The following is a 25,650-nucleotide window of genomic DNA, read 5'->3' as shown; positions in this document are numbered from 1 at the left end:
CTATCCTGAGCTTCAGCATTAACCATGGTTCTGGTGAAGAGCAGCTCTGTTTTATGGAGTGGCAACTTATTAATGCTGAACTAACCCAGTCCTCAATGTGCCTGATATATTAACATGAACATAAATCTGTAACCACATTAGCTGTGATGCATTAGCTATTAAATAAACATAGTTTCCCTTTCTTAGACTTATCTGCTGCTCCGTGCATAGTTCATTTCAGCAGTTTTGTTCACTGTGATTTTAGCTGGATTTAATGAGTGAATCAGTTATCAGACTGACCCACATAGTGCTAATACAGCCTAATTGAAGTTGATCATTGTGTAGACACCTGCAGTTTTTCCTCAACAAAATAAACCAAAATGCTTGAATTACCGCATCCACTGTTCATACATTTTTTATTCATCACATTAAAGACTTTTTTATTATTATGGTCTGTCTTTATTGCCTTACAAATATTAAGTTATCCACAAAAATAAAATAACTTAGATAATAACCATATTAAAACATAAAAATACTTACATACATTACATTTATGACAAAAAAAATGCATATTACTGATATCGCCCCAGAGTTTTTCTGGACACAGTTCCGTATGTGCAAACTACTTATCAGGACCATATTCATCTTTTACACTGGAACCACAAACCCAGATTCCACCTCCCCCCCCCACCCCCCTCTCTGCTTTTTAACACAGAAATATATTTGCTTACAATAAATTACACTGTCTGATAGGAAGTCTGACTCATACAAGTTTCTTGAGATCAAATATGATCTTATATGTACATAAGCAATCATCCACATCAGTGTTCATTTATATATACTACATATACTTTACGCTGATATCAGAAGATCCCTGTTGTACACATTAAAGGAGTGTAAGGAAGGTGAGTGTAGATATTTTACAAGAAGCTTACAGTGTTGCACACAGTACATTGCATCACAAAACAGGAAACACTTTGATTGATGACAGTTCGGGATGTTTATAGTGTGAGGAACTGGAGCCTGTTGGTGTGCACTCAGTCTCCCGAGGCACTTTGAAATTAATGATGGCATTTGTGCAGCATTATTCATTTTTATTTACAGTGCTGTTCGAATGGGGTTGAAAACTGCACTTGTTAAATGAAGGTTTACTGTGCGCTCTTGACAGTCTTCTGTTACATTACGTACCACACGCAACACGGACCACACATGGTACGTTTTAGAATACATCATTTAGGACCACGTGCTCTATTATTGGAGGGAAACAGTGGTGCAAGGCAGTGTTTTAATATGATTTTGACAATATCAATCCTGTTATGTGGATTAGGAGTGAAACTGGCTCTAAAACAGTTTGAAGCTCATTTGTGTTAATCTTATCTCAACATCCTCCATTAGAGGAAAGGAAACGCTCTCGGCTACTGATATGAGGATTCCCAGGAAGCAGCAATCAGGGCTTCAGATCAGTCTTTTGATTGACTTTAACTTGAGCCACTTTCTTAGTTCTTAGTTGCTGTTGTCTTCAAACACAACAAAAGTCTAATGCAATTCATGTCCTCTGTGTCATGGAACTAAACTCCATCTTCCTTTTTAAAGTGTGCAAATGTACTTTACAAATAATTTCTGGCAGCGTTAAACTCCCATTATTATAATGACTGTTACATCTAGTGTCCGTTGAGCCCGATGTGTCCTAAATACAACTCGATAGCTGCAATAAATAAATATAAAAAGCTCTGGATTATTGTTGACCAAGGTAAATACCATTAAGTGCTTCAGATATGGTGTCCTGTGTTAACCCCTGTGCCGTATGAGTTCTGACATGAAAGGTCTGCATGGCTGGATTCATGTCGCACTGTACTATCAAAGCATTTATTGTTATTGTATGATCTGCATGTGTGTCTTTTCTTTTTTTCAAAGTTTCATGCATATTTATGTTACTATTTCACTTTTTCCTGGTTTGTAACTTATTGTTTACAACCTCTCCCTCTATGCTTGCTTGAATGTCCTGCAGCCATCTGTCACTCCATTTTTTCTTTTCCTTTTTTTTTTTCAGACACTCATCCAATATAGCTGTGGTCTCAACAGGGAGTCCCGGAGTCGTGGCGACTTTCCGACATATGCTGCATATGCAAATTCGTTACCAACATACATACTGTATTTCTCTTTCTGCTGGCTACACTGCTGCCAAGCATTACTCTTGCTCTTGTTTCTGCAAAGAAAAAAAACTGCAGTCCTTAGCAAAAAACAAAGGAATTGGGGCATGTGGATTACAGTCCCCCTTTTGGAGCTAATAGTCTGTATTTTAAAACATCTCTTTTCTTGGCTTTTTGTATTCAGTCTTTCATTGTGCATTTCTTCATTTACAAACACTGACCCACTCTGTTATCCTGCACTCTTCACAGACCACATAGCAGCACCAGTGAAACTTGCAGTTACAACGTTCACTTCGCGTCTGCTGTAAGATGTTGTGACCCCTCCCACAGCACAGGCTCTCACAGTTGTCCATGCCAGGACTGGTCTTGTTGCAGATCCGGCCCTGTGTGCCTGCCGAGTCTGACCCCAGATCCCGCTCACAGAAATCTGGCGATTTTTCAAAATAGACGAGCTCGTTGATGCTAGGCCGCCGCCGGTGCGAGTGATGGTGGTGATGGTGGTGATTGTGGTCCCTGTGATGGTTGTGCTGATGATGGTGGTTGTGGTGGTGATGGTTGTGGTCCCTGTGATGGTTGTGGTGGGAGTGGTCCAGCTGTCCAGTGTTTCGGTTGTGAGCCTTGATGAGTGTGGCGATGTGGAAGCGCTCTTTGAGGATGGAGCCCACCACCCGGAACTCTGGAGTGACCTGCCAGCAGGTCTTCAGCTGGCAGCTCCCCGACGTCCCGTGGCACTTGCATTTCCTCCTCATGTGGTCGAGCACCACCTGGGAGACGGACAAAAGGACAGAGTGGGATGGAGCAAGGAAGTGAGCAGAGATGAGGGGGTGAGCAGGGGGAGAGGAGACAGAAAATGAGAAGGGTTGGTGATTTTCTAGATTGCTGCTTTAATTTGAAACTCAATCTACAGCAAGATTCAGATTGCCTTTCATATTTCACACTGTTCTGGCTTCAGTTCAATGTTTTTCATTTGTTCTTGCAAGCAAGCCACTGTTCCAGTATAAACTGACAAGTAAAGCCCTGAAGAAATATTGGTGCACATTGAAAAAAGCCAGGTGGTCTGACTCTGAGTATGTTGTTAAACATGCTGATATCAAATAACACAGATGGATGCAGGCATTACCCAAACAGACAGTAGGGTCATTATTCATCTTTTGGCATCAGCTCCAAGCTTGACCCACATGTAGCAACACATTAGGCATCAGAGCATTACATTATTTACATATTTTCACTTTAATGGTTTTAAGTCAGCCATTGGAACAAAATAGAAACGGACAGTCAGCTTGTCCATCGAACAAACTACAATATAAAAAAAACACCACACATAATGTTTTATTCCTAATATAAGATACAGGTGCATGGAATGCAATAGAGCATTACTTACTTTTGATAACACACAAACAAAAACCTAAATGCATGGACTAAGTTACGTCCGTCTCACTGATCTGCATGCATGTGTGTGACCTTGTGTTGGTGTGTATGTTTATCAGACATCACAATTCCTAAACTTTAAGATCCAATTACCAACAGGAAAACTGGGCCACCCAGAGGACTGACAGATGCTGCTACAGCCCCTATCAACACACAAACTCCCTCACACACATGTATGCACACCCACAAAGACTAAACATGTGTGCAGTTAAACTCATTTAACACGTGTTCAAAAAGACAGATTATAATAAGTCAGACACTAAAAATCAACTTCAGACAAAAACATTTTCTTTCCCTTCCTTCTGCCTAGAATTAGTATTTGTGTGCATGCTTATGAATCAAAATGTTTATATTTCGTGCTCGTGTGAACCTGAGGCAGTGGGATGTCATTTATTTTAGTTGAATTGTGTTCATTTTATCGTTCTAAATACATATGGCATGGATTCTTTATTAAGAATTAAAAAAAGACACAGCAGAACAAGTAAATGCAAAATCAGCCATCACCGGCCACTGCAAAAGAAACAGCCACATCATGAACTGGAATAAGGGAAGGGTCATTACATTGGAGGAAAACAAGCTCAAACAGTGGATAAAGGAGGCCATTGAGTTTAGGAAGTGGGAGACCATGGCCTGTGATGAAGGGGAATCAGAATCTGAGAGATCTGTCAGGCCGGTCACCTGATAAAGACCAACACATTATCACACGTCAATTGACACTCTGAGGAAGGCTGCAGATGCAGCCGAAATGTATTTCATTTATTTTAGTTCCCATCCAAGAATCACATCTTCATTTAAAGATATTAATGAAAGGAAACATACTATTAAAAATATTTTTTTTCATATTGAGGCTGTAAATGTGTTCAGCTTGGCCTGATTTAGTAGGATTTTGTATAAAGTCAACAAGATTGCACACTCATGCACATCGATTGTGCTATCAGTTTGCATTAGTTTTGTGGATGACAAGAAAATGATATGATTCAGATATATGCTAATTATGATTTTTTTTTTGTATGTTTTAGACCCTGTTTATATGCCAATGATGATTTTCATCTGTTTGCATCTACCACGGAGAGCTGAATGGAGCGCTGAGCACCCACAAGCAAAAAACTGTGATACCATGCAGTCGGACGTGTTGTGGAGGAAGCTTTGAAACATGTTGGACCGTTCTGGCAAATGCGAAGAGATAAGTCAGTCAAAAAGGCTAAATGTGACTTTAAAATAGAAAATATTGTTGGCAGACGAAAGTCATGGCAAAGCCAGCTGAGGAATTTACTCTTGTTACGCTCTTAAGTTAGTGTTTTAATTTGTAATTTTTTTTTAAACTTCAAAATCCAGATGTACTGCCTTGGTCACCGCTAGAAATCTAGGAGCACCCTTTAGAGTACGTGTAAAGAGATCTCTGACTTATTTAGATAAATGCAGTCAGTCTTTGTTAAAATCATTTAAAGTTTAAACCCACATTTAACCCATCACTCATCAAACCTGCCAGTAACGTTGCAAATTTCAGAAAATTAAATGTTAGAAACCTGGATGGTGCAGTTTGAATTTACTCACATGGTTTATTATAGCAATTCTGCAAAAGAATGCAAAATATTTTCAGCCTTTGCATCATTTCATGTTTTGCTCATAATGTGTCAGGGCAAACAGAAAGTGCACTTTTCTGGATAAACACAGTTCCACTGTTATTGAGAGTGTTGAAAGGAAGGTTTAAAGAGGCTGTGATCAGTGGTGAAGAGATACTAGAGGCTGAGACTTTATAGTAAACAACTCCATAATAGCCCAAACAGCACTTGCACTGGATTCAGATTGCAGCTCCTGGTTTCTTCTCTCTCTCTCTCGCTCTCTCTCTCTCTCTCTCTCTCTCTCTCTCTCTCTCTCTCTCTCTCTCTCTCTTTTTGTTATATTGGGGCAAAGGCAACCCCAGAATCACAAACGTGCTGGCCTTAAACACACAGCACAGTCTGTAATCATGAAACGCTCAAACCCACTTAAACCTTAAAGAGACAAACTGACCCAGGAGTCATAATTGCATCCACATTGCTACTGTTTGATGGTGCAGTCACAGCAGGATGGGGGTTTCAAAGAACAGCAGAGAAGGGAAAAAAAACTCTGCCAAAAAGTGCTATTTGTAATCATAAACAGAGAAAATGTGACTGGGTAAAAAAGGAAAGCACTCTAAGGGATCATTAACTAGAGAACTATGTAAAAAATGGCTTATGTGAATTTCTTTACTCTCAAAAATGTACAATTTCTTTGACATCTTAACTAAAACTGTGAAGCCCATGAGTTGAACAGTGTCTGAATTTCAGACTGCAGAACCGTCAATCCTGCAGGACTGTAGTTGTACTGTGAAGTAACTTGTTTACTGTAGCTAAACCACTTTACTACTACTTTTGTTGGTCACATGCCGCACAATCCTGAAGAGTCTTACTTAAAAAATGATGCTCTTCCACAATTGACTATTTTAATGGATCAGAACTGATCAATATAATGTGTGTTCAGATCCAACATAGATTTAACCAACATACAGGTCTCAGACTGACCCAAACCCTCCACAGAGAAAGGACATTTTCAAGGAAGCTTGTGGCATGAGTCAAATGTGCAGTTTTTAAAAGAATGGATATACTTTTTGCTGAATTTGAATATTGTTTGAGAGACAATGATTTATTGACTGATCATTAAGATAAAATGATATAATATAATAAAATGAAATGATCTGTTCATAACTGAAAATGTGCCACTAATAGAAAAGAGCTCTATGTTAAACCTCAAACTTACTGGGATGCAACAAGACACGACTAGTTGAAGACAGAAATATACATGGAAAGATATAATTATGTTTGGATTTACAATCCAACTAAATGTATACACTGTGTATGCCATGTACATTTTGCAAGACTCTAAAACACACTCCAGGTGAATTTTGCACGCATGTCACACAATACTCACTTGACATTTGCCCAGATATAATTAGCGATGTTGGAGTTTTGTGAATTTCTTGCAACAGACACATGAACGTTGAGCAGCAGTCAGGAGACAAGTGAGGATTGCTGACCTCATAAAAACAGGGTCTCTCCCATGTGCAACAATCATTTTTTCCATCAGACCTCAAGCAAAATGAAGCTCATAAACTGTCACACGCTTATCTATCTTATCTTCAGAGACATCACTTAAAAGAGTCAAAGACAACTTTGATGACTTGGACACACTATTTTGGGGGGGAAAAAAATTATAATATATGATTGTGATTCTTTGCAAGGATCCTTCCCTGGTACTCTTGAAACTCCTTAGAGAATTCCAGTCCCAATATATCACAGCTCAGTGAGAGACGTTCTTTACTTTGTTCCGTCAGACAGTCAGTTATTTTTACAACCTAATTTCCTTCTGAGTAAAGATCCAAACTTTTAAAGACTGGACTTGATTTATATGGAAAAAGCAGCAGATTAAAATAATTAACTCAACTCCAGACTAATGTAGAATCAAGGAAATAACATCTGCAGTGTCTATTCATTACATGTCACAAAGCCTGTTGCACATCCCACACTCAGCAGAGCTTGTTTTCATGCCCCTAAAACCTCAACAAAAGACATGACTTTGGGTGAAACATACTTCACGTGTGAGGGAAATGTCAGGGACGCTTTGGGCGGGGAGATGAAAGGCAAACACCTACAATGCAGACGCTCAACAAGTTTATAGGAAGTAGGGAAGCTGTCTCTTCTTGCTCTATTAAACGTGGTCTGTCACTATGACATGTGGTGTGCCAAATCATCTGACAAAGGTGTATTAGTCTGAAACATTTTGTCCAAGCAGTGGAGATAAATTAAGAGTTAAACCTGAGTTTAAAACAATACAATGAAAATCTGGTATTGCATTTCAATGATTTCTTCAGAAGATTTTCAAGGTTGATTGTTTTTTCTTCCCCATAGTGACCTTTCTTATCCAAGGTTAACTGCTCAAAGTCTATAATTACACTTGGGTCAGAAGGATTTCTTTTTTCTTTTATGGCTGTAAAATTGTCGAGAAGCATACAATGAGTGAGGGCTTCTGGCACTTACCAAGATGACATACATTTTCTATTCAGCTCTTCCTTATTTACAGGTGTCACCACAGTGAGTCAATGCAACTTGCAGGTTTTTGATGGTACATGATACAAATATGTGGCTGTGAAGTCTGTAATTGGTTCATTATTCTGCAGAGGCCCTGGTGCTTCTTTCTGGTACGTTTTGAGTTTTGTAGGCATCATAAATGTTCTAAGAATTATGATTATGTGAAGTACGCATGCAAAATCCTGTCAACACTGTCATTGCAAAAGGAAGAAATTATAAAGCCAAAGACCATCCAGTGGCTAATATGACCAATTTCTCTGAAGATCAAAGTAAAGAAATAAGTTTTGAAGCGATGATTGATTTAGTATAATAAACTTCCAGTCTCTCTTAAATACACCTTAACAGTGTTTTTCCAAATCTCAACAACTTTAGGAGTCAGACTTGCTGATTGATGATCAGATGAAAGGTTGTGATTTCCCGACATCATTCTGTTCCATCTCACCTACACCTTGCTGTATGCAAGAAAGAAGAGATAGAAAGGAAACAGAACAACAAAAAAGGCTACGTGTCTGCAGATTTAGTGTTTTTGATTCTCTTCTTGTGAAAACTAGAAGACAAACTGATGTAATGATTTGTTGTGGAACATGAGAATCGATCCTAAAGACAATTTGGGTCTTGCAGAAGAAGGAGGGGAAAAGTATTGGACGACTGAATGAAGTTGTACTGTGAATTCAGAAGTGAGTGGAAAGAAGAGTAAATGGAGATGAGATGAGGAGATAATGCTATGATGATCTCTTTCTTTGTGTGTGTGTGTGTGTGTGTGTGTGTGTGTGTGTGTGTGTATGTGTGTGTGTGTGTGTGTGTGTGTGTGTGTGTGTGTGTGTGTGTGTGTGTGTGTGTGTGTGTGTGTATACGCGTCTTATCGCAAAAACAGGCCCATCCATCAAACTGATAATGTATCCAGGCTCAGTTCTCATGGTCCGCTGCTGTGATCCGCATGGATTTCATTGCAGTCAGCAGTCCAATTGCGCCTGTGTCAGTTATTGTTTCGACAGCGTGAGATGAAATAACTCCTATTTCAATTTGTTTTATCCCTGGTGCACCTTCAACACTGTCACTTTATTGTAGAATTGATCAATCTATTATCACTGTGATCTCAACTCACATGTCAACTGGGCTCGTGGCATTATGAAGTAACAAGTCCTATAAAGAGTAACAACTCCAAGTGTCGAGTTCTTTTTAAAGGAAGATTACCTTCTGAACATATGATAAACTGGATAGAACAATGAAAACCATGTCTTTTCATGATAAACTCATCGCACAAACACGACAGAAATGTAGTTCCTTCAAAGGTGGTGGTGGACCATAGTTAGAAACAAACATCTGGCAAGTTTTAATGGGCTTAGAGTGTAGACAGAGGCATCTATAAAACAACCCCAGACAGAGATCAAATACGACATGTTGGTGGCAGACTACAACTGGAGGCTACATAATACAGTAGACCAGGGAAAAGTACAAGCAGACTACTGTGTAAGTTGGATTAGTGGATGAAGTAAACTGAAGATCAGAACCTTGTGACCACATTTTGAGCCCCCCCCCCGTTTGGTTTAGAGGAGATTATTTTGTTAAAAAAAAAAAAAAATTGACGCTTTGGTTGAAAGCAAAAGAAACCAAAGGGGATAAACAAAAGGTGGTAACATCTGGCCCACGTCTCCAGCTAAAAGCCTGAGAGGACAAATGTACTCAATACGCTGGACAAAATTCTACATCGCTGTCTGTACCCAGAGAGGGTACAGTAGTGTTCAACAAGAATGTACTTGGAGCGTGGGATTGACACCAGAAAAGCTGGCGGTAACTCCTATGCAAACTCCACAGAGAAGAGCCCAAAAGCTGTACCTGGGCTTGAACTGAGATTGATTTTGTAATGAGATGAGAGTATCAACCACTACACCACTGACCTTTTTGTGTGTTTAAAATGGCTTGAAATGGATGTCAATATATTTGATTGTATTTATCACATCCTCAAAATCTTTATTATATTATGTTCAGTTCGAAAACAGTATGCTTCATATAATAACAGCCACTCTGTTTTTTATATTTGTGTTTGAATATAAAATAATTACAAATGCACTTATTTGTTACCTGCATGCACCTGAACTCATACTGTGCTCCACGTCTCCAGCCCACCATAGATGCAAATGTTAGCACAGTTTTTGTGTCTGATATAACGCTGATTTGGAATCTTTAACCACATATGAAGATGTAGCTGAATCAGAGGTGACTCAGTTGTAATGACACAGTTGGTAATGACTTGCACCAGCAGGAGGATCCTGTGGTGTGGCATGACAACCGCCACAATATCAAAACGCGTAGGCAAATATACAACGTGGAGGAGTTGATAATAATGAACTGTTTGTGTGCCAAATGCCTCTTCTATGGAAAGGAGTTGTGTGATCATGATGCCAAATGTGTGCTTTGTTAACTAGTCTTCAAACAGTAGTTGAGTAACCTCAGTGCCAGTCCGCATCATCACCTAAATTGCACTGGAAAAAGGTATTTCCATTTTTGCTGGTCTCACTTATTTTCCCCTGTGTCATCAAAAGTTTGGGAAAACCCTTACCCACCTCTGTATGTCCCATGATCGACCCTTCTCACAAATAAACAGCAGACTAGTCTGCGCGCTGCTCCACGTTTGTCAGTTCAAAGAAAATCCACTAAAGGACCTTTAAAGCCAAGCAGAAAGCCGAGGCGATATCAAAGCACACAAACAAATCCCACAGCAACACATTAAACCCAGACATCACTTTAAACAAATCAAACGCCTCGCTTCAAAAGATCGGTTTAGCGCAAGCAGACAAATACACACAAACACATGCAAACAAAATGACATGCAATTAGTTAGCAAATACATTACCATCGTATACAGTAAGATCTATACTACATTAGAGTGTGTGTGTGTGTGTGTGTGTGTGTGTGTGTGTGTGTGTGTGTGTGTGTGTGTGTGTGTGTTAATTACACACAGTGTACAGCTCTAATTTAGAGACTAATAAAATGTTATTACCAACATAAGCACTTCCACCTGCTTTGTGCTCTTGCGATGAAACCTTAAGTCTTAAGTGTATACTTACGTGTATGTGTGTGTTTGTTTAAAAAAGGAGAGTTGTGAGGACAGAGTGTGTGTGTGTTTGGTCAGATCAAATGCATTTCCCCTGCACTGTCAGGACTCAGGAATGTTCCACACACCGCTGATGATACAAAACAGAGCACAGAACAAACCCTACACTAATGCTCCTATTTTTGATCAAACACACTTGCCCTTTTTTGTGGGTTCTGAGTCAAGGATTTAATGTGGATGGTCTCTCAAGAGCAGTTTATCATGGCTGTAGTTTTAAATTAGCCATAAAATGGTCTGAGGAGCCTGGCTATTGCTGGTTTGGATGGATCTGGAAGGAGTACTACTCAAATTCATTATGACTTCAATAAATCTTTTAGTGTGTTCCATGCTCGGGTATAGCAAGGCTCGGCCATGACATAAACAACACTGAGTTTTTACTTGCTCGAAAACATCAGCGTCACAAAAATATACCGGATTTTTATGTGGTATCAGTATAAAGGGGAATTCCATCATCTGCACTTTAGTTTCCCACCAATTGATCTGTCTTGTGGAAATGCAATGTTAGGGCATACAATGAAGTTCCACTATACCCTAAAAACCATACAAATGAAATATAAATCAAGAAATTTTGATAAAAGAATAATTTTTTTAATGATTAAAAAAAAAAAAAAGGAAAATATATATATATATATTCAAAAAAATGAATTCATTGAAATGTAAAAAGTTAGTTTAGGTTAGGACATTCACACATTTTCCTTTGATATACATCATGTCACACACACTTCTTTCAGAATGCCTTGCATCCCACCACACACTGCTTCTTCCACATACCAGTGTAGGTCCTGCTGAATATCAGTAAACAAAATACCAAAGATACAAGTGCAATCGTGAATTAAACCGCTTACAATCTTTTGTGAAATTTGAGATTAAATGTCTCTGCTGTGTTCCAGTATTGGAAAGTGAGTTGCCAAAAATAAATATAAAAAAAAAGCAGTTGAAATCTATAGTTTCCTTCCTGAAGCGTCATGCACAATCTCACCTTCCACCCCTGAAGCTGAACTTGGGCACTGATGGTAAATTGTAATTACCAGAGGACATTTGTCAATAAAACAGCATACTGCTGCACACCCAGCACTGTTGCCACCTGCCAAACGAACAGGCAGGATTCAACAGAACCTCGACATGGCTCTGAGCTCTGCAACACCAACGCCAGGAAGCGTGCCAAACATTTGTTTTGAGGTGTGCGCTCTAAACGATGGATTAGTGCGCTCAGAAGATGTATCCAAGACATTTGCCGCCCACCGGTTTGTTTTCATGTGCATGAGCAGCAGTCACCCAATACACATGGTCAGTCTCTTGAAACTGCTCTTACCATTTCCTTGCAGTATTTATTGGGCCTCTGAAAATTTGCTTCCTGTGCAATAAAAGTGAGAAATTGTGAACTAAACAACAAATGTTGTACATTACTGTTTATCAGACATTCAGAGTAAAATGTTATTTTTCTGTGCTATAAGAATATAAAATGCAGCAGCTAATGCTTGTACTCAACATTATAACAAAGTTCTCAATATGGTGACATAATTTATCCATACGTTTTTATTGGCTCCCCCTTTGCAGCTTCTGCAGGAGAGAAGTAGGAGGAGGCAGAACGCAGCAAGAGGTGGGGGGGAGGGCGGGGGGGGGGGGGGGGGGGGGGGGAGGAAGGGCGAATCTCTTTCTACTTTCCGCCTCTGTGTTTGAAGTCTAAAATCTTTTGCAGGGTTTTAAACATCTGTTTCCAAACTGCCAGCAGCCACTAATTAGGGCTAAAAACAAGACGGGACGTCGTGAGAACCCTGGGGTGGGCATGAGGCGACATGTACACCCCGCTAAAAAACCACCGCATTCCTCTGCTTAAAGACTGCTACTCTGGAGGGGGTGGGGAGGGGTGGCGAAGCAAGGAAGGGGAGGCGGAGAAGGTGGAATGGTGGTAGAGGTGGGTAGGTGGGAGGAAAGGACACATGGGAAGGGGAAGCATTATTTTGAGGCCCCACCTGACGGGTGTTTGATCCTGATTTGAGACCATGTGTCCACTCGCTTTAGTGTGTGTGTGTGTGTGTGTGTGTGTGTGTGTGTGTGTGTGTGCATGCATGGGCACGTGTGATAACTTAATGGGGTTTTGTTGCTGTTCTCTATAACACTTGAAGTAAATCACATGTACAGTAACAGCTCATAAATTTGTTTATTGTCTCTTCCTACTTTTTTCTCTAGCTTGCTCTACAGTAACCATTTTACACACCCCTCCAGCATAGTTTCTATTTCTTTCATTGCCTTTTGCTCACCAATTACCAGGTGCAAATTGCATCTGTTTGTTAAACAGATAAAATAAATAATCTTCAGACTGTGGTAGTCCACGAATCCCAGATTTATTAGTTGATAAAGATCCAGCAAACTCTATGTAGCTCTCAGCAACACGGTTTCTGCTTTGTAACCTTTGCCGTGTTTAGCGGCAAGCAATCATTGCATTGAGATGTTTTAGTTAACTGTCAGTAGTAGAATTGCTCCCCTACTCCACCTTCTTATACTGAAGTAAAAAAAGCCAGTATGACTATTGTCAAAATCAACAATGTCACAAAATAAAGCAGTCCGGCACAATACCTGTCACACTTAAGTGGAGTACAGGTGTGTTTCAGAGATGACAGAACTCACAAAGGTCAATGGAGGAATGAAAAAGCCTGCGAGACAGATCACCAGCTCTACAGTTGCTCATAGATGGGGAGCAATGCTTGGATCAGGCAGGTGGATGTCTGTGTGTGTAAAACACACCACAGCATGAGTAGAGTTTCAAAAAACACAAATCCTGAAGAAATTATTCTTTCTCCTCGTACTATGTGACTTCTAGTGAAGTGTGCAATAACAAACCATGACAATGGTAGATTGTCTGTGTTCATCCTCACACTCTAAGTGGCTCTGGCCAGGGGAACTACTATGCCCAAGCCCACTCAAAAGTCAACAAATCATGGCACTGTTTAAGTGCGTATCTGAGATTAGTAGGAATAATTTCCTTATGCTGTCTGTGTCTGGGCATAGTTCACAAGAGTTTGCATGTTCTTGCTATACTTGTATGGGATTTCCCTAGGTATTTCAGTTGCCCTAATTAACCCTAAGTTAATTGATAGTCATGATTTGTTCTATTACGAATTGTCACGTTTGTTGTGATAATCGATTGAGATGGCCCTGTCATCCACTGAGTGTTCAGTGAGACAGGCCCCAGCTCATTACGAACCTAACTATAATAGAAGTTTGATGAACATAATCGTCAACTGACATGGTTTTGGTGTACTCTGCATTTCTTCGGGCTTTACTAAACTAAATTGACAAGCAAAGGCTTCACAGGATTTGTGTATGTAAGGTGTTCGTAATGAAACAATGCATGTCTGACATTACCCACTTCATTGGAACACAATGAGAATGACTAAATAGATCAATTGTTCTCTTTCAGTTGTTCACTAGTTCACTACTCTCCACGTCATGTCAGTCATGCTCACCTGTGTTTACACCACATGTCCACAGCTTTAATTGGAGTTTATGTCACCAGATCCACTCCTATGACAAAGGGCATCCATGTAGCTATTGCACAGAGACCAGCTGTTGTTGAGTTAGGCTGACGCACTCCACATTTGTGTTTTGTCTGCATAATCAAGGAAACCAGAAGTAAACTGATGAAAAGATACAGCACAAATTACGCAGGAGGAAACAGGGAACAATGAAGCAATTTATGGTTGCTTCTTGTCTCTGCACCACGACAGTGCTGGACCTTGGGGCTTTTCACTCTCAGTTACATCTTTTTCTTTGGAAACAAGTTAAAAGTGTTGACAAGTAGCATACACCATGCATGTTTCCTAAGTGGCTAACCAACCCAGCACATGACGGGGCATTTGTTTGTTTGTTTATTTGTTTATTTATTTAATTCAGCGCATTCAACTGTAAAAAAAAAAAAAAAAAAAAAAAAGACAAGACAAGGTAAGGAAAACAATTCTATCCAGTAGAAACAGTCCAAATATGCACAACACAGATGGAATCCTCTTTTTGGACTCATGTCTTGGCCTTATTCTGTATGCAATCTGTTAATACCTCCAAAGAGTATTTGATTAGTTAGTGTTCACTATAGCATCATAGCTAGGACATCATCTGAGTTTGCCATTTTATATTTTTTAAAGTACTTTGAAAGACAGAATAAGTTGAAAAACATCCTTGAGCTGATCTGAAAATCTACTGATGAACAAAATTAGTTATTGTTCCAGACAATAATACATATATTTACTACACTCAATAGCCTCAACCACCATGGCCTGTTTTTTTGCAGACATAAAACCAAAGTAGTCCACACAATGGGCCTAATCTACTGATGAAAATAGATGAATCACATCCGACAGATGTAAAAAAGAAATAACACATTCCATTTTTCTCCTCCAGGAATATCAGGCATGCATTACAGAATGTATACATTCCTGGAAGGACTTTATATCGATAGATTAATGTGCAACATGATGAAAACAATTGTAACGTTTAAGACATTAAATTCCCCATGCTTGAAAAGGAAGTGCAAATTAGCTCTGGTCCTCCACAACTTTTATTCATATTATTTCTCATTTGTCACAATCATTTCTGAATCTTTTTCTGGTAATTTTGACCAATCTCTCATATATCGCCCATCTCTTATCTCTCATAATATATTTATATTTAATAGCAGTACACATTTCTACATATTTGACAAATGCCTCCACCAACACGTCCAAATTCATTTTGTAACATTTCACTTTGTGCTTATATTCGCTCAGCACTCCATTCAATCACTGCATGGTGAATGCAAACAGAGAAACAGATCCACTGGGAAACCCTCATTTGAATACTCCTTTTTTTCCGTGATGTCTCTCATTGTGCTACTCTTAAATAATTATCAACAAATAACACAAACAGTTGAATGAAACAACACTGACTAATCTTCAACTGGCAAGATGGCTGACACTGAATTCCCAGGCTGTTGTGGATATTCAGCATAGACACATGCCAGACACAAACTTACATATATCACAAATGTACATTGATAGGCTATGTTTTTATGACCTTAACAAAAAAGCAAGTCAGCAATATGCTTGGCTTTGCCATTATTTACAGTAGAATACTGTGCATGCAGGTAGCATCAGTGGTGACATGAGAGCCAAGTGTTATCAAGTGACAGTGACGTTTGCCTGCCGTTCAGGAAAGATGCGTGATTATTTTGCAATGTTGTCAGTTTCAGTGAACATGTTCAAATCAGTAATATTATCACAGCATGCTTTGAATCTGAGTTTGAACTGAGTTGAGACTTCATACTCCAGACAAACAGTATGAGTTGAAAGTAATCCCCACTGCTGTGCACGAAGACATAAAAGAAGAATCCTGCAGGGAATTCCCACTGTGGTCAATTAGCAAATGCCTCAGTTTGCACTGCACTGGAAGATACTTAAGAGGCACTCTCTCAAATGATGACAACACAGTACAAAGCTTATTTAAAGCATGAATTATTATGAATAAAATTATTTAATATACATATACTATTGGTTTTGAAATCATATCCATTTTTCTCATCGAAATAAATATATAATTTAAAAAACACAAATAATATCAGTGAGTTGTATTAATTACCACAGTTTCTAAATTTGTGTCTATGATAACATGATAACAACGCTTTTAGAATAAAATCTAGTAGATTTATATTATATTCAGACTCTGACAACCTTGCAGTGGGAAGATTTAAGGCGAACACTTTCACAGAGTCACTGTATGTCAGCCAGTGAAAGATTGCTTCAGAGAATCATCTAAGATCTGTTTGAAGGAGGTTTCAACTAACAATCTGCAAGGTAGAGATATTTTAATGATAATTCTACAAAATTAACATTAGCTCTCCATTATCATTATCAAAGAAGCAATTTAGTAAATATGATGTTATGTGTAAAGTTATAGGGTTTAGGTTAAAATTGTAAACATGATGGTAACACCACTGTGCAATCCTACATTGCTCCTGTTCTCTGGTACCCTGGATGTAATAAAATCATTGCTTACAAAGGCAAAACATACTGTATGTGTACTTCAAATAAAACAATTTATGAAATGTTTAGAAATTGATGTTTGGCTGTACGATATGAGCTTATCATAATTGCTTCATTAGAAGTTTTCCACAATGCAACCGTCCTACACTGCCATTAGACAGTCCTGTCTTGGAAACCAACTAACGTTATATAACATATAATGTTGGTATTTTTGGCATAAGCAAATGTTTCAGGGCAACAGAGCTAAATGTGTGAATTTTAACACACACACACACACACACACACACGCACACACACACACACACGCACACGCACACGCACACGCTCACGCTCACGCTCACGCTCACGTTGCACTCACCTGTCTTCCCACTCTGTTGTTATGCAGCCTCATTCGAGCGTGGATGTCTTTATAGGTCTCACGGGCATCTAAGAAATCTCGCGAGAACTTCTCTCCGAATTCCACATCGGGGCTGCAGCCGCCCCATTCCCAGGAGTCCTGGGGCCCCGGCAAGTCAGCGGGGAAGTGCTCCATGACGCCGTGCACCATGCCCTTCCCTCTGTGGATGGCCTCCAGTTGCAGGCGGTGCAGTTTGATACGAAAGGCCTCTTCGTCCCCGCGGCGCTTTTCGTCACAGCTGCATGCCTTCAGCTTGCCCATGGAGCAGGCGTTAGCCACAGCGTGCACCACGCCTGCTGCTGCGATGGCATATGCAAAAGCGCTTTCTCGAAACCCTGAGAGTGCAAAGAGAGCATAATTATGTTGTTGTTGTTGTCGGGGCTCAACTGGGAGTAAAGGACTGTAAAAAGTGTCACAATAAGGGTGGAAAGGAATGGTATGTGTTTCATAAAAAAAAACCATCATGACAGTCTTTCAGGTTAATCCACAACTTTTTCAATGAAAGTGGCAGTTGTCAAGCAGACGATGGAATTCATGTTCTTTAAACTGACAGTGTTTTACTGCAACGTCCAAAATGTCAAGAGCATCTCACGCAAACCTCCCAGCATTTGTCAGAGGCTTTGAAAAGGTGTTGTAGAGGCATTGCAAGTGATATACTGAAGGATTTTCAATAACCTGCAGGCAGAACATACCAGTGTACAACTGTCATGGACATGCCAGGTGAAATATTAGGCATAGGAAGTAGCAAATTTAAGTATCCAGTATAATCTGACTCAATTATTGCAAGCTTGGTTTTGTTCTTGTTTCCTATATTTAATCTATAGACCATCACCAAGAGCAACAAAGTTATTTCACCCTTCTCACAAAACCTGTAAAACATTTGGCAACCACTTAAAGACATGAGGACTTCATCACCTCAAAGCTAAATTCAATACAAATTGTTAACTTGTCAGATAAGTAGCACGTACCATGAAACCTATTGTGTTTGTTCCTGATTGTGAAGTTACAGCGCTTTGTTTTCTACCAGGTAACTTATAGCTGAACATTTTATATGCATTGTCAAAACTGACATGCAGGGACTCATAAAACAAGAGGAAACATCTGGGACAATCATAAATGAAGTGTTCCAAACACTTCCAAACACTTGCATAGGTCATCTCTCTGGAGCAGCAGAATAGACCCTCACTATTCCCACCACAGAGCTTGTGAGGGAACTAAGGTATAATTTAGTCTGTCCTGCTGCAGTTGTACAAGATAGACTCACTGCAGCCTGCTTGGAGAAAGTCTACTGTCTATAACTAAGTAGAATGGTTGTCAGATAGTAGCTCATTGGATATTTATTACTAGGTGTGCCTCTCTGTCTTTTTCTGCCTGGGTAATTGAGTTGCCCGTCAGCTGAATGCGGCTTCCATTTCAATTCAGTGCGTGTGTGAGTCATTTTACGAAAATCCATTGATTTTTGACAGTTGAAAGGGAACAGTATATCACTTCATTCACATTTGAAACAGATAGCTGTGGCAATGACTCTGTAAAGATTGCAATTCTGAATGTATGTCAACATAAATTTCAAAGTGATCATCCCTGTGAATTACCCTGCTTATCCTGGCACCTGTTACTAGTGGGTAGGATATATTAGAGAGCAAGAAGCAAAATGTGATGACTAGACCAGTAGGCGCATCTCCAAAACTGTAACTCCTGTGGGACCTTTCATGTCTACAGTGGCCTGTATCTAAAGCGTTACATGAAAAGAAAAGAGGGAAGCATTGTGCATTTGATCTTGTGGAGGTCGGATTTTGTCACTCGCAAGAGCTGCTGCAAGGATCTTGGTGCCAAATACCACAGAACCCATTTTGAGGTATACTATAATCTATACCTGGTTGGGTCAGGGCTGTTTTGGCCAGAAAAGCAGAACTTGCATGTGATTATGTGATTGGTATATGTTGATGTAAAAAAGTTTGTTTGTAGCCTTATGGGAAGTTCTTTTCTTAAGGTGGCCTGTACTTTTATCCCTTATTGTTTTGTTTTTGTATTTCACAGCTTGGTATAAAATCCTACCATCAATTGTACTGTACATGTATTTAACTTGGAGGGCTTGATTAGCCATACCACAGCTTTTGCCTTGGAGTCACTTTTAATTGGCCCAAGCTGACGTCTGGTGGTAGAAGAAGTTAAATGTCTGTGTCCGTATAATCTGTACACAAAATGTGTGGCTGCTACAGCTAAACACATTCCCTCTTCTCCTTGATTGCAGGCAACACATGTAATGGGTGCAACTCCGCCATGACTGATCTGTAATTAATTTGAGTAACAGTAGTTCTTTCGCACTTGCTGGAAATCCAAACATGCATGCATTCACCGTGTCCCTGTTTATAGGTTATTTTGACAAAAAGAAAAAAGATTCCATGTCCAATCGTGGAATCTGTGGACAGGAAAGGTGACATGCAACAAGAACAGCTTGCACTTGTAGCCTCCACGCTGTTTGTTGTCACAGATTTCAGCTTACTGAAGGTGCCCACAGGTTCTATAAAAACTGCACCACTCGCAGCCACTCGCTGGTTTAGAAAACAGTGAGGATTATAATGGAAACTTGTAAAGAAAACATGAAAAGAAACCACTTAGGAGTTTATAGCACAGTACTTGGAAGAGGGAAATGATTCAGGCTGCTTGTTGGAGTCAAATAAAATGTTCCAAACTGGAACAGTCCCTTTTAGTAACGTTTGATGTTATTTCTTTATTTATACATTCAAATGACCTTAATGCTATTTTGTTTTGTAGACTTAACGTATGATGCAACATGTAACGCCTTTGATGGATTTTTCACTTTTGTCATGTCACAAAGTCATGTTTATGTTCTGTCTCCATAAACTTCTGATGGAAAAAAAAAGCTATCACATCCATTAATATGATGAATTCCATCATTGTATCTGACCTATTTTTCCTTCACAGGGAAGAAATACATAAAATCAAGTGTAATAACCCAAATGCCTGGTTGGGTGCCTCTATTCTATTGCATGAGTGTCTAATCTGGGTCTTGGTGGGCAACCGCCGTGCATATTTTAGAATATTCCCTGCTTGAGCACATTTGAATCTAATGATGGTGTCATCATCGAGCTTGTAAAAAAGTCCAGTTGTGACCAGTAGTTGCGAAAAACATAAGCCATGCAGGACAGTGGCAATCCAGGACATGGACGCCCCTGCTCTGTTGTGTTGTTGTGCAGTGTGTTAGACCCACTGGTGTTGCAGGTCCCTGGTTAGCTATCAATAAACGACCACTGCAGCTGACCAATGCCTTCAAGCCCAATAAGATCTCCCTATTGCGTTTTGTGGATACACATTTGTTAAGGAAAAAGAAACCTGAAAAGAAAATTTAATTGAATCTTGAAAAAACGAAGTCAGAACTATTAAAACAGATTACATAAGAGCTTACTTTGGGATTTGACTCACTAAATCACAACCTGCCCCTTTTGCCTGCATCATACCACCTTGACCCACACAAGGTGGCAGAGGGATGTCACTTAGGCACATCCTCACACGCAGAAAGCCTGTTTTAGCTCTGAGTTAGGCTCCGCGACGTGTCTCCCCGGAAGACTGGGAACAAATCAATCTAACAAATAATTCACTGGCTGTGGTACGCCCGGCTGAACTGATGGCAGAGGAAGTGGCAAAATGAATTAAAGATTCAAAGGAAACTGTCACTTTGTGTTACAGAAACCGACTAAACAGGTTTATGCTTTTGCCGCCGAGAGTTGGGAAAGTGCTGAGAGAAAATTCACAAGCACTTGCACTGGCAAGGAAAGTAAAAGCATTAGGAGCTACCGGCGAGGGAGGACACAGAAACAGTGACGGAGAGAGAAAGACACAGAGAGCGAGGGACCGATTCTCCCATTTCTGTCCATCCATGTCTTGCATGGCATCCTCTTTAGCCTAGTTTTTAATGCAAGCTAAACACGAATGAACATTGGCCCATAAAAGTTATCAGACCATCAGCAGAGAAATCCGTGACTGAGCCGAAGAAGATCCAACATCTGACACAGTAGGATCAGATGCTAAAACAAGTAGCGTCTCCCATAAAACTAAGTAGGATAAAGCGAAATAGAAAAGGGATGGATGGAACTTTTTAAAAGATCTTACGAAGGAATGGAGAAATCTTTTCCATTGACAGATGGCACGAGAGAGGGTTTTCAACTACATCTGTTTTATTAAAATTTTCCTCTGCAAAAGTTCCTTAAAGCCAGAGATAAACTTGTTACAGTGTAAAACAAAAATACCGGTTTGGTATACATAAGCCTTCCGTGCAACGGTCGGTTAATTTTCCATGGCTTGTTGCACTGACATCTTGTGCTAATCTCCACAATGTAATATAATCCATGTCAGTAAGTGTGTCTCATTGAAAGAACACCCTCCCCCTTTTGCAGAGCTGCATGCAACAAATGGCTGTAGCACATTAAGTTGTATCCATTTTTTAGCTACTGTAGACTGTCGTATCAACATGTAACAGATGAATCATCTGATTTAAAGAGGTTGTTTATGTCAGTGGTTTGGAGTTTCTGCACCCGAGGCAAACGAGGGATGCCAGACATCCAGCAACTGCCTCTATTAGTAATGACAAACAGAACCTCAATGAGTCAGTGAGCAGTGAAAGTAACACCAGAGATGAATAACCACAAGTTGTCATTCACTGGATTGTTTTGTTGTTGTTGTTGTTGTTGTTGTTGTTGTTTTCACAATAGAGCTAGGCTATAATCTTCTGTGATTAAAAGTTATAAAACTGAAGTTTCATAAAGGTGGAGAAAATCATGTGCTATTTTTTTTTAAATCTCTCAGGCTCATAAAATGTATTTCAACATTCTTCTTCTTCTTGTTATTATTATTATTATTATTATTATTATTATTATTATTATTGTTATTATTATAAACACATGTATCACAGTCAGGTCTCATGGGTAATTTTCCAGAACTCCCTCTAAGATGTTGCACATGCTGTTTGTGCAGAAACCTCATCTTCTGAGACTTCCTTCCCTCCTTGCTCGCGAAAAAATTAAAAGCCAACTCGACTTGAAGCTCAAACTACCAATGACATTGTTGTGCGGTCCATCCAGGTGCTGAGAAACTGATGTCTTTTCCAGTCAATAACCTGGGATGAAACCATCTGAGGGCTTCTCAACTCGGAAGATCCTCTTTCATCCTTTGTGGCCAACTTGCAAAGCTTGAAGCACTACAAAAGCATCCATGAAAAATGATCTGCACAAGCTCTAGTAATCTGAAGGTGACTAACCGCTCCTGAAGCAACTCACTCTTTTGTATGGCTGACAAACGCAAGGGTTTGCTGTTTAGAAAGTGGAAACCTATGCTCCTGAGTGATTAGAGTAAACCTGAGTATTGGGAGGACCTCTTGTAGGATCGAGTTGTAAACATGGGGAAGAAGAATCTCTTCATCAAAGTGTTGTTTGAAGAAATATATTATATTATATTATATTATATTGATGTTTGTATTGAATCTTATTACTTTTTATTACTCTTTCTGAGCTGATCCCTTTTAAAATATACTTATGGAAGTGTGTTCGAGGAGGAAATCACAGTCTGTTTGAAGACTAAACTTTTACTGGTTCAAAATCCTCTTGATCAAATCTTTCAAAATGCAAAGCGCTCAAAAATCCTTTGAGCGCTTTGCACTTCAACTAGTCATACGCCAGGATCCATTTTTAGACATTTGCCATCAAACTGACCTCTTTTAAAGACTATGCTGTCGTAGGGTATTTTGTTTCTGGTCTCCAGACTCGAGCAGTTCCAGCGGTGCCCTCTGAATTGGTGCTGGCACTCGTGGATGGCAATCTGGATTCCCTGGATCGCTGAAGCTGTCACGTCTGGGTTGCGCATGCACACCTCCAGCTGGCGCCGTGTCAAACCTGGCAGTGTCAGACACACCGTGTTGGCATTCAGGATCGGCTCGATGTTGGGAAGCTTCAGGCCCAAGATTTCATTGGAGTCTACCCTGCAAGGAGCATACAATTTCCAGTAATTGACAAGGCAGAAAGCACACTTTAAGTCTCTCCTATCTGTTAGTTTCATTTCCGTTAGTCACAAAAGTCTAGTTAGGACTCGTAAGGTTTACTTTAATGTTCCTTGGGTGTCACGCAAATGCTCAGTTCCCACAGTACCAAAAAAAACAAAAACGCCCGGACTTGATAGTCCCCAGCATAGTTGATTCCCATAAAACCTAGAAAATACACACTGTGTTCACTTGTGAAACCATCTCCAGATGCTGGCAATTTGATGAGAAAGTGCACCCTTGAATCTATTGTTATGTCTTTGCTTCTCAGATCGATCCAATCTCTGATTATGCAAAGTTACAGCCAAATTCAAGCAAAGAATGTTAATTTTGAGACTTTGAAGGGACAAAAAGTAGGAATGTGTGTCCTCAGGGTCGTATGAGTTTACAATAATAGTGTCTGTACTAAAACCTGCATCTTTTTTCTTTTTTTCTCTATAATTTTGACCAAGTTCAGCCTCTCTTGACCTATTCATCTGAAAGCGTGACTACTTAAACTACACATCTGAAGAAAAGTACAAATAAAATTAAAACACTTGTTTCTGAATCCATAGTATGAATAAAAGAAAAACACTATCGCCATCACATAATTTCTCGCTGTAAGGTGTGTCTCTCACTCAACAGTCTGATGTTCCCGCTGCAGATCAATCATGTGAACAATAGTAATTCAGCTGACAGCAGACTGAGCTCTTTTCAACTTCACAGAGAAACAGTAACAGCAGTAACAAGAAAAACACAGCCTGTGCTGATAATGGTCTGAGAGCAGAGAAGGGGTCCAGCTTTTTCTTTTCATTATCATTATCCCTACAAGCAAAAATCACAGGTTGTCTGTCTCAGTGTTCATAGGATCGAAACACACAACTGCACATGCAGTTGTGAGCAAGCATACTTCCAGGCAGACACACACACATCAATCTGCACTCACACACTTTTGAGCACACCCTGACATGCACACACACATTCCCATGTGTAGGGAAGTCGCTATACTTTGCAAACGACTTCTTTCTACAATTTTGTTGTGGATCTTGTGTCTGTAATTTTTTTTTTTTTAATTAAGGACTTGCAATATTTAAGACTCCCTTCTATTTCTGACAAAGCACCCAGCAGTTTAGGATAATAATTGAAATATTAAAACACAACTTGGTACACTACCAGGGGTAGTTATTTTACATGTGCCATGCCTGTCATGATAACTGTTTGTCTGCAGGCGATTCCAGTTTCCCTTCAGTTTCTATCTGTTGTTTCCTGTTTGGACTGTTGATCCAGATCAACAGCAATCGGTTTTTATGGAGCTGTATTTGACTGATTGGCAACTTTGTTCAACAAGAATATGGTGCACATTATGTGTGACAGATACTAAAGTTGTTAGATTGAAAACTAAATTTGACAAAATTATATGCAAAGTTTTTTGGGGGTTTTTTCTGAACTGTTTTCGTTTTATAAACAGATCAGCCTGTATACTGTGGGTTATTAAATAAGATGGATTGAGTTTTTAGGTATTTACTTAGATTTTTTTGTAACAACAATTCTGTAATTCAGGATGTGATCAAACTCAATTCATAAACTTTTTCAAACAGGCTTGAGAAGGGTACTTTAAAACTGTCTGAAATCAAAGCTTAACTTTATTCAAATAATAATTCAACTCACCTTTTATCCAAGAAGCAGATAACCACCAGGATGCATGTCAATCTGAGCAGCAAGTGATCCATTATTGCGCCTATATAATAATAACGTTTAAAAAAAAAAAAAAAAAAAAAAACAACAACAACAACTTGCAAATATTTGGCGTGCAGCGTTTAAATCAAACACATTCCAATAGTCCGTCTCAAACTTGATGAAAAATCAGAGGACAGGAGATCAGATCAGGTCTTGACAGCTCCTGCGTCTGTGGGTCCAGATGTGCCAGCCAGCGGCGCAGTTCTCATTCAAGAAAAGTTTCATCAGCCTCCAAACTTACTGAATGAAGGAGGGCGCTACTAGTTGGAGGGACAGTCAATGCTTTTCTCCTCCAAAACATCCGGACGCACGCCGGTCACTCCGCTCGGCCAAAGAGTTCTTTGCGTCGGTGTAACATCCAAAGAGGAGACGCTTATAGGCGCACTAAATGAAGTCTACTTGAGCAGTGATGTTTCAGTGCGCACCGATAGTCTTCTAAACTGCTGCACTTAGCGCTTCGCCAGCCCACTTTTTTTTGCGTCACTCGGGGAGCCGGAGTGCGCTGAGGGAGGTCAAGTGCCTCGTTAAAGCAGGATAGAGATCCCTCTAGATAAGGAAACCAGAAAACACTTAGCCCTGGCCCTCCGAGAGGAAAATCAGATCTATACTTGCAGGAGAAGATGCTGAGGATGAGGATGAAGAGACCAAGTGGTGCGAAGGGAGAGTAAACTTTTTTTTTTTTTTTTTTTTTACTTTAAG

General features: G+C 39.7%; 1 protein-coding gene across 1 annotated transcript; it reads right to left on the bottom strand.

Moving 5' to 3' along the window:
* Positions 1-438: 438 nt before the first annotated feature.
* On the bottom strand, positions 439-24,976 carry wnt10a (wingless-type MMTV integration site family, member 10a). The gene is made up of 4 exons (XM_080497542.1): positions 24,883-24,976; positions 22,913-23,178; positions 17,148-17,521; positions 439-2,893 (listed from the first exon to the last, which is right to left on the bottom strand). Exons 1-4 carry the CDS (start codon positions 24,942-24,944, stop codon positions 2,333-2,335), a joined length of 1,263 nt encoding a protein of 420 aa, XP_080353668.1. The 5' UTR covers positions 24,945-24,976; the 3' UTR covers positions 439-2,332.
* Between the last annotated feature and the right edge of the window lie 674 nt (positions 24,977-25,650).

This window comes from Blennius ocellaris, assembly GCF_963422515.1.
Source record: "Blennius ocellaris genome assembly, chromosome: 6".
Lineage (NCBI taxonomy): Eukaryota > Metazoa > Chordata > Actinopteri > Blenniiformes > Blenniidae > Blennius > Blennius ocellaris.
The sequence above is the reverse complement of the archived record's forward strand: the minus strand, read 5'-3'. Positions and strand labels throughout refer to the sequence as shown.